Here is a 10,884-nt window from a genome sequence, read left to right as displayed (position 1 = left end):
ATGTGGTAAATGTGGTGATCAGTATTTTTTTAAAAATAATATATGGTGTGTGATACTTAACGACCAAACAATTGGGACATTTTTCTTTAGGGCAAACTTATCGTCCGTCGGTTATCTCAACCTTTTAAATAATGAGGTTAGTGAAGTGTTAGATAATATGCCTTCAAATATTAAATACGACCTATGTTATCAGCTTGATGGCGCACCAATACATCACACGGTTGCTGTAAAACAGTCCCTCCAACAAATGTTCAGAGGCAAAATTATTGGACGTAACTGGGAACATTATTGGCCACCTAGATCACCCGACTTGACGCCTTCAGACTTTTTCTTGTAGGGTTACATGAAACAAAAAGTGTACCGAAGTAGACCATTTACTGACATAAAACATTTGGAAAATACCATTCGTGAGTGCTGTGCAAACATAAATCCTCGATTTATTAAAAATGCAGTTACAGATGTCAGTAGAAGGACCATAATTTGTATTGAAAGTGGAGGACGACATACTGAAATGTAGGCTATAAGTGTTTGACAACCTCATTTAGATCAATAAGTAATTTTTTGTACCCATTTGTGTTTTCTATAATATTATTGTTGTTTAAAACTTATAATAATAATAATAGTTCTGTCGAAATTATTTGCTTTTTTTAGTTGCCTCTGCTTTTTCGAAATCAAAGGTTTGTTTGAGAAAATAGCCAAATGATTGAAACTTTGCACCAGTCATGTTAAAATTTTTATAGCAAATTTTTAATTTCTCTCTAAAAATGTCCGTATGAGTAAAAATGTATCAGAAAAGTTAAACTCCATGATGAGTTTGTTATGTATACATGAATTGATGACAATTAACTGAACTTGTTTTTTAAAATAAAGGGGATATCTGTCAAAAATAAGCAAAACGTTAACTTTATCCTAGTTGCATAAAATTTGGCATATTGATATAAAATTGCCAAAGACACTACTTTTTCAAGTAACTTTTTGTTAAATTCGATCTAGAAATGTACTTTTTCAATTTTTTTTGAAATATGCAGTTAGGTTCTTTGTATAGCGTAAATAGGCACCAAGAAAAGGAATTAGGAATTTCCACTCCAAGGGGGAAAATAGGGGTTTAGTGATTGCAGTGAATTACGTCAGTTTTGAAGTTAGAAACCTGAATTTTTGGATTGATGAATAATGTTGTAACTATTTGTTTGAAATGGTCTGTCACAAAACTCAATTTGACAAACCAAATTATACGCGGGCCAAGCCGCGGGCAAGAACTAGTTCAAAACATAAAAATAAAGTTCGAATGTCTATTAGGAGCACTTAAGTTCAAAATCGATATTGAATACAGTTCTTTTCCCACCTCCAGATATCTTTATTATACGAGTATACTCCACACCAAGTTAATTTGAGAGTGAATTTTCACAATCCAAGACAGACATAAAAAAATCCACTACAAAATCAACAGTAATTATCATATTATTGTCCATTATCACTCGAAATAAAATAAAGGTTATATTGTATAAAAACAAAAAAAAGATAGATGAAAGAACAGAAAGTACTTGAGTTGATTCTAATATCAATAAGGGGATATTTGCGGAGACTATAGGATGAAGTAAAAAACAGGTCATGAAAACATTTTGTTATTTATCTCCATCTATTGGATCTATCGTTTCCTTTTTGAATTTGATGTACAGTTTTATACAACAACTTTTTATAAAAAGAATAATAAAAATGTTATTATCATTTTCATTATATTCAGATAATTTCAACTTGAAAATAGATAAGTTTCATGAGTAGAGATGGAATTCGGAATGTAGATTGTACTACGATAGGTTAGAAAAAAATCAATTAAACTGAAGATGTTTTAATTCACATAACGATTGACCTTTCGAACCAGTATAATTCACGAATTTACCCCTACTTTCTAATGTAAATATTAATGACAAGTCACGTGAACATTTACACGTTCTCTACTGCTTCTGTGGCAACGTCTTCGTATGTTTTTGCACTTTCGTCTATAGTTTTAAGCACTCCAATAATTTCGTCTGCCAGAGCATACATTTCTTCCACAGTCTGAAAAAAATGATTGTTTTATTAATAATTCATTTGCATTTTGTCATTGTCAATTGTTCATAATTTTGATCTTCCCAATTTGATGCAGTGATAATCAACCATGTTTTACAATATTCCTCTATTGTGAATTAAAAAATAGAAAACACCAACATTGCACATCAAAGCGGAAACCGCACGTATAGAAAATACCTAATTGAACCAGATACTAATAGTAATAGTAATAGTAATAGTTTGTCTCATGTCTCATCGAATTTGAAAGTAGAATTAGAACCTTTCGTCGAAAATTATTGACCAACACCAAACACTTTTATTGACGTGTCAAGGTTATATTTTTGATCTTTTGTTTTTTCACATATATAAGTCTGATCTTTTGAATTTGAGTTCTGATCCTGAGAGCAGTTCACAAACAGAAACATCAGCTTCTTCAGACATTTTCAATGCGTCAGAAGAAACTATTGAAAGTGTATCAAATCAACGATTTTTTTTTCACGCAAACTAAGTCGAGGCCTACACTGTATATGTCCGGTTGATTCAAATCCGAAGCGAAAATTAAAAAGAACGTAAATCTGCTTGACATGCGGATATTATACTTTTCCTGTCCCACAAATCTAGGACATAAATCAGTGCGAAACAATATGTATTCGCTATCCATTCCAAAGTCGAACCAAGACGTAGTTTTCTTTTATTGGACAACATTTTTCTAAAAATCCAATAAAACCTTCATACATCCGTAGGATTTAACTTGGCGTTGAATGTTGAATATGCGGCCAAAGAGATAAACTGTTATAAATCAGAAAGTAACAAGTGTCTTCCATTATCGCTTCGAAAACAGTAATCGGGGGTAAGAAAAAACTGATATCATTCTCGCCATGTACGAAACGAGGGTAGAATTTAGGACTTGTTCGGGATGGATGAGTCATTGGAGTAGCTGTGCAATTAAACCTCACAGAAACATTATAATAAATCCCTTCACATTCACAGAATAAGGGGAGTTTCTAGATTTTTCGAAAACTGTTCTAGTAAACATCGTATTAGCGAAATGTTCGACATAAGATGGGAATATTTCATCAACAAATGAAAAAATGGAAACGTTAGGAACATATCTAAGTATGAATTTCATTGATTCGGACTTCCATTGTCTGATATTATACAGGGTGTAACTGAATAAGTGTAAAATATTTGAGGAGGTGATTCCTCATCGAAAAAAGATAGGATCTTTCATATAAAGAAATTTCATTAGAGTATCCCTTGTTAAGATACAGCCCCTTAAAGGGGGTACATAAAATTTGTATAACAATTTTTTTCACAACCACTAAAAAAGTTACAAGATTGAAATTAACCTGACATTTTGTACCACCAAAAAGACACTTAGCCAGAAATTCATTTGGTTTACCCAATGGTTGTAAGGGGTGGAAAACGCAAACCCTAAAATTTATTTCAAATGTAACTTTTTGTATTATCATTTGTTTACCATTTGAAAATTCATTTCCGATAGCCTGTTTCATTCTAAACAAAAAATGTCTCATGGGTTTTTTGTCCAAAATAAACCAGTTCGCAGCAAAAAATTATTTTTTTTAAGGTAAACAAATAATAAGACAAAAAGTTACATTGGAAATAAATTTTAGGGGTTGGGTTTTCCACCCCTTACAACCATGGGGTAAACCAACTAAATTACCGGATAAGTTTCTTTTTGGTAGTACAAAACGTCAGGTTGATATCGATATTGTAACTTTTCCAGTGCTTGTGAAAAAAATTGTTATACAAACTTTATGTACCCCCTTCAAGGGGCTGTATCTTAACAAGGGATGCTCCAATGAAGTTTCTTTATATGAAAGATCATATCTGTTTTTCGATGAGAAATCACCTCCTTGAATGCTTTACACTTATTCAGTTACACCCTGTATAAAATAATTTGAAATCCCTGAAAGATTTGAAAAAGAAGAATTGAAAATGAATAGCTAGAAACAACAATTATATTGAGCGAAAAAAAACCTGAAATGAAATGATAGTGAAATAGAATACAAGTAAAAATAAAACAATTGAACAAAAAATATAAATAAAAAGTTAAAAGATTCCAAGCCAAGTTACTTCTCGACGTTTCGATTGTTAGAGTATCCACAATCGTCTTCAGTTGATGACTGTCAATTGTGTGAAAAACAATTGTCTAGACCTCCCTTGGAGACTTTTCACGATGAACAGTCATTAGTTTGAATGAAGTTACTTTAGATACGAATATCTAAAGAAATTGAATGAAATCCAATACAATTTTACAGAAGCACAATGAAATCTGTTTCAAATACAAAACTTTCAACTTTTATGAGTGAAAAAGTTATCAATTTACAGCCAGTTTCCAAGTATGCCCATTCAATTTGTGAAGTTTTCTTCCTTATAAGAGGAATCGAACAAAGTTCGAGAATGCGGTTGGTTACCTCGTTCACAGGCAGATAGGGTTATGACAAACTTCTTGTTTGTCGTTCGCTTTAGCCTAGTTCAAGGAATGATACTCTGAGGAAATTCGATTTTCAATTGTCGGAAATCATAGACTTTATGTTGACGATAGACACTACCTTGCACTGACGAGTGGCCAAACAGACCGAAACCGGTCCACAAGTGTGTTCCAATAATTGAAAATCGATAGGGGCAGTTGTATCGCCAGCAGCATATGCAGGAATAACTTCAGTGAAGAATCCTGCACTGACACCTGTCGGATATAATCCAACGCCCTTCGTGTTATTAGCCAGGGGAGTAGTTGTTTTCTGATAGATGTCAGTCCATTAACCATTTACACTTCAAAATGTTTAATTTGTGTTTATTTAAAAAAAAAGTATTATTTTCTATTCTTCTTCTGTCTTATACACCCTAAGCATCTACACACCAAAAAGGAGAGGGGGCGATGGCATATATGTTGCTTGCTTCAAATTTAGTCGAGGTATGATATTCTTATCCAATTTGATTTATAATTATGGAAAATAATCCACTCCGTGTTGATGTAAGACACTACTTTGCACTGACGAGAGGCCAGATAGCCCGAAACCGGTCTGCAAGTGTCCAATAATTGAAAATCGTCAAAAGCATATGCAGCAATTTCTTCTGTGGAAAATCCTACACTGACACTTGTCGGATATAATCCAACGCCCTTCGTGGTATTAGTCAGGGGAGCATTTGTTTTCTGATATGTGTCAGTCCATGAACCAAAGGAAGACTGGCCTTAATGAATTATTCCTTCAGATGATTTGATACACCCTTATCCGTTTCTATTTGAAAATGAAATTGTATAACAAGTTCCCTGAAATCCCTTCAAATATATTTCAATATTTCATGTGAAAGTACTGAAATGTTGAAGAAATAAAAAATTTTCAATGGTTATAATATTACCTCACAAGTCATCAGTTGCTTTACAAGCGGATTCTCATATTTTATGGTTTCAAACTCTTCTTTCGTCAACATGTAACCTCTCTTTATGTCTGTATCCTCGTCAGCCTCTAGATATTTCTCAATAGGAACGCAGAGTCTATTGTCTTGTCCTCTGAAAATATGACCCTTTTCTATAGAAAGGCCGGACTCTGGATCCGGAGTATCATCCCAATAGAGGTAGGTCGGAATCTTCACTTGTGGTATCTTGATCTATAATTGGATTATATTAGTAATTTTCTCTGAAATTGAATCGTAATGTGGAATGATTTTTTCAAAGAAGATATTCAAATTAAAGATGGTTGACACCCAGAGGCGACTGTCATAGTTGCAGATAGCTAGTTTGGTTATCGAATACTTCGAGCATTAATACCTAGTTTCCAACGTATTATTGGAAATGTTCTTTTACACAAGTAACTGTGTCTACCAATGAAATCAGGATTGTTTCAACCAACTGAGTTTTGTTATGAGTGAATGTTTTAAACTCATCATGCTTCCACTACATTTCATTTTCTCATAAACAGATCAGGTAAGTGAGCAAATGAAAAATCAAAAGACTCACATATCAATCTGTTCGCTAATGTTCGATTTGCAGTAAAGGAAAATTTCATGACCTCACCTTAGCTCTTCTTTCCGCTATCAAACGGTTACAGAAGTCTTCTATCAGCATCACGGGATGTTGCGCCATCTCTGGTGGAGCTTGACTCAAAGGAATCCTTCCATTGAGTACAAGGTTCTTGACTCTCTCCAGTTCTTCTACCTTGAATGAAAGAGTGACTTTTTTCATAACTTATGTATATGTACTGTAGTACTATGAAGATTTTCATTGTCTCATGTTTTACAATTTTCTTTATTGGCACACTTTTGCATAGTTCTTTGTTGTAGCTCTATTCATATTTTTTTAATGTATTTGTGTGGCAGAGCTATTCTTCAGGTTTGCTGGTCATGATCTGCAGGTTTTTACGCCTGGCGTTTCGTTTAGGACTAGAATAGACATCATCAAACGACGTAGTGCTCAGGTTGTTTTCACACCTGATACTATAGTATTAGTTCAGATCTTAGTTTCATTCTATTGTTGATAGCTTGGCTCCACTCCTGTTAGAAGAATTGAATGACGTTATACATGTGCAAGGAGATGCAGGTAGCGAAACCTCTTTTTTTTTGTTGAATTCGTTTCTTGTCTTGAATAGTGCGTATGACTTCTATGCATTTAGATCCACATCACTGAGGGATTTAGTGAACTTCCGGGGTTGCTAAAGACATTCTGGGGCTATGAGTTGACCTCAGACTCTATCTGATGGTCTCTGTTAGTATCGTCTGTAACATTCTTCACATAGGGTAGGAAAATTTTTCCATTGTTATGTTTATTTGGAGTTGCTTTTACATTTTCTTTCCTAGGTTAATTAATTTCAAACGCATATCAGGGCATTCAATCGAAGTCACTCTCCTACTAATGGAATGAAACCGTAGATCTAATTCAATACTGTAATATCTGCTGTGAGGATTACCCGAGCATTTCGTCCGTTACTCATTGCATTTGATGATGCACTACAGTTTTAGACGAAACGTTAGACATAAAATTCTGCAGATCAACAATCCCGGAAAATAGTTTGATATACTGTTGGAAATAGTTTGTTCCATTCATTACACTTGAATTTATTCCACTGCAATACCTACATAGTTGTTTGTAATGAGTAGTTACAATAAAAAATAAATTTTATAGCCAAAAAAAGGTTCATAACAGATACATGAGGGAGTACGGAATCCTGGAAAAAAATCAGCAATCAATAGAAATAAGATTGCAGAATTGTTTGTATTTGAAGTTTTAGTACTGTTACCGTGTATGTACGTATTCTATAGTCTGGTCAGGAAACTTGATTTTTTATGTATTTCCATGAGTTACGTAATAAAAAACGTTATTCTGAATTTTTTGGATAGTTTGGTACCGAAGATCTCTAAAACTCAAACAGCTTTGATTCTGTCCACAAGTAAACATATACATCCTTTCAGAAAGAGCTCACCATGTCTGGCGTTTATTTATATCATATTCTAGCCAATTACAAGAATTTAATATGCAACCATTGAAAGACCGCCGTGAGTCCTCGGAAGTGATTTTTGTTTTTAACATTCTTAGAAAACTGAAAGTACCTGAAATTCTCTATACTATTAATTTGATTGTACCTGATGTAAGACTGAGAAGAAGAGACAATCTATTTCGTGTCTCAAACATTTTGTCTCCTCTTCAACAATGTCTCGGAACTGTTAACAAAATGGTGACGAACTGTGAACTGGATATATGCAGTATTACAGAGGAACAACTCCTTCGAATGCTCAGATGTGTCTGAATTTTTTACGGTCATTTTATTATTTATTGTTATATTTTATATGAATACTATATGTAAGGAACTTTAAAAAAACTGTGCATCATGTAAGTGGAAACCATTCTGTTTGTTGTTCAGTATAAATTAATTTCTATTCTATTCTAACTTTGGCATCGGCCAGTGAATCAGATATCGTTTTCTGTCTATCTCTGCAACTTTCTCTGCAAAGCAACTGGATTAAATTCGAATCCGAGATGTAATACCAGATAGTGATGTTCCGACTTGCTCTGTGGTATTAGGTTGAATCACAAATGTGAAGAAGACATTATTACCACCATCCTTATGAACATCAACAGATCAACAGATAAATCTGCCTCGGGGAAAAAGTGGAAAAATTGATGGTTTTATCATCCTCTGCGCTAGATTTATTTAGAATTCAGTATGAAACTAAAATCACTTATTAGAATATAACTTACACACTATAGTGTTTCTGCTAACAAAATGTACTCTGTTGAAGCAAATAAATTTCTGATTGGAACCAAATTTTGGAATCCTACTAGTGGGGGGTATGGTGTGAATGGAAAATTGAGGAGTTCACCATCAAGATCACAAACCTACCAGAAAATGTAACTATTGATTTTGGCTCTGAATGAGTTCATGAGATTGATACTTTGTTGAAGATATCATTGCAGTGCCAGTGAAACGATTCTGCTGGGGTCACAAAAAAAAACCTTTATATCACAAATTATGGTTTATTTGGCATCTGATGATGTAACATTATGCAACTGTTCATTTGGTATAATTGTAAGTTTGTCTTGGTGGCGATGGTATAGCTGTGTATGACTTGACTTGAATAAAAGAGAAGCAAAACTCAAAACGAGATTCAGATAGACAAACGTTTCGATAAAAAAAATTTACAGGAGATAATAATGAGATAATGAAAATGTTAAAAATAGTTTAGTTAAAAACCATGTAGGGAGTTAAGATATCAACAAGTATAAAAAAGTCGAACGACGTGTGCCAAATGAACATCTTTGAATCTAAACATCAAGAATATATTGAAAAACTATCAAAAAGATGAGTACAAAAATTACCTGAAGGACTGAAATGAAACTTTTGGAAACAATGGAGAAACAATGAAGTTAAATTGAAGAATATTTGTAGCAAACCCGAAACAGTGACGTATGGAGTACCTCAAGGAACCATGCTAGGACCAATCCTGTTCAACATTTATTTACATTATATATTTGAGGTCAATACCAAAGGAGAAGTAATAATGACGTATGCAGATGATACAGAAATTTTTCACTCAGCCGAAGAATGGAACACTTTAAAAGAACTAGTAGAATGAGATCTGCATAGAATTGAATCATGGTTTCAGAGTCGACTGCTGACTATAAGCCCTAGCAAAACATTTTTTCTTTCACTATGCCGTCCTTCACTACTCCAAAAATTTCTGATTATTTTTCAACAGAGTCCACATTTGGATTTGAGTTTCTAGGTGTGGATATTGACAGTCACCTCAAGTGGAATGAGCATGTCGCATTTGTGATCAAAAAACAATTCACAAACTGATAAACCTCAGATATATTTCAAACAGAATCCAACTGTAAACAGTATATCATGATTTAGTGAAATCGCATATAGCTTATAGAATAGTAGCTTGGAAGCAGTCGGATAAACTATTATTATCACTCTAGTGATATTACAGAAGAAAATCATCAAAATTTCTGAAAATCTTCTAAACTGAAATCTTAGACCCAAGACAGCAATTTTTTTTTAATTTGAATGTTGAACAGCATAAAACTAAATCCACTCTCATAACTAATGAACACCCACTATAAAACAAGACAAAAACACAATACTTACTCACCAACTCCAGCTTTGAAGTCTATTGGGCGGAATAATTTTATATTTTCGGGCACGAAATTCTACGGGCGCCTTCCGCAATATATCTCAAGAATTCATAATATCAGAAAATTCAAAAATAACTTGTGTTCACTGTTTGGAAACTTTGGTGTAATAATAAATATTACTGGAACTGAGATATATTTATCTTGGTTTTCATCGGTTTTAAAAGACGAGATTGTTCATTCTCAACCTAAACTTTTTCTTCCTCATTATATCATCTACAATACCCCTCGAGAAACCGTTAGTTGCCTATTGCGGAACCAGGTTTTAGTATAAAACTCCTTAGAGTTCATACAACATATAAAAACATCGTTCTACAAGAAGGTGGGATTTTGGTTTCTTTTGATGTTAGTTCCTTATTTCGTAGCGTCTCAATTCCACAGACCTTACAATAGCTCAGGAAATTACTAGGGAAAAATAATTTCAATAATGACGAAATTGATGAATTTGTTTCTCTCACTAATTTGTGTATGAAACAAAACCGTTTCCAGGTAGAAGGTTGCTTTTATTAACAACAGGAGGAAACGGCTATGGGTAACCCCTTGTCCCCCTACCTGGCAAACCTGTTGATGAGCAGATTCGAAATGGAAACCAAAGAGAAGTCAGAGTATTTTGTTTCCTTTTCAAATAACAGATTTCCACCAATAAAATTCACGTATGAGTTAGAAAATAAAGGACAACTTCCATTTGGTAATGAAGAGCCAATATGAAGGGCTAGAATACGATGTATTTAGAAAGGAGACAAGCAATTACAGGTATATTCCCGACAGTTCATATCACTGAGGTCAGGACAAAAGAGCTCGGCTAAATTTTCTAGTGCATCGCCTTTTGACTTCTCCTCTCACACATGAGAGTTTCACAAAAGAAAAACGTACAATAAAGAAAATAGCAGCCACTATTAGTTTCTCGAAGGGTAGTAGATGATATAATGAGGAAGAAAAAGTTTAGATTGAGAATGAACAAAATCTCGACTTTTGAAAACGATGAGAACCAAGATGAATATATCTCAATTCCATACCACTAATACACTAAGATCTTTGGAAATATTTTCAAGAAACTAGGTATACTGGTGGTTTTTAAAACAAGTCATACACTACAGAATTCGGAAAAGTCTGGAATTCACGAAATTAAATGTGAGGACTGCGATTCAAAATATTATGGAACACTTAGCACACTTAAAATATGA

At 33.7% G+C, this 10,884-nt stretch overlaps 1 protein-coding gene across 2 annotated transcripts in view; it reads right to left on the bottom strand.

Moving 5' to 3' along the window:
• Positions 1 to 1,830: 1,830 nt before the first annotated feature.
• The window catches only part of LOC111514438 (uncharacterized), a 97,241-nt gene continuing 88,187 nt past the window's right edge, over positions 1,831 to 10,884 (bottom strand). For both annotated transcript variants that reach the window (XM_074184290.1, XM_074184289.1), the window contains exons 3-5: positions 6,086 to 6,226; positions 5,431 to 5,679; positions 1,831 to 2,055 (exon numbers count right to left, since the gene is read on the bottom strand). In XM_074184290.1, coding sequence (XP_074040391.1) covers positions 1,942 to 2,055; positions 5,431 to 5,679; positions 6,086 to 6,226 — 504 coding nt within the window. In that variant the 3' untranslated portion in view covers positions 1,831 to 1,941. The remainder of the gene's footprint in view (positions 2,056 to 5,430; positions 5,680 to 6,085; positions 6,227 to 10,884) is intronic.

Source organism: Leptinotarsa decemlineata, unplaced genomic scaffold (genome assembly GCF_025532065.1).
Source record: "Leptinotarsa decemlineata unplaced genomic scaffold, Ldec_3_MD MMD2_tig00026354_RagTag_RagTag, whole genome shotgun sequence".
Classification (NCBI taxonomy): Eukaryota; Metazoa; Arthropoda; class Insecta; order Coleoptera; family Chrysomelidae; genus Leptinotarsa; species Leptinotarsa decemlineata.
Note: the sequence above shows the minus strand (reverse complement) of the source record. Positions and strands in the feature narration are given on the sequence as shown.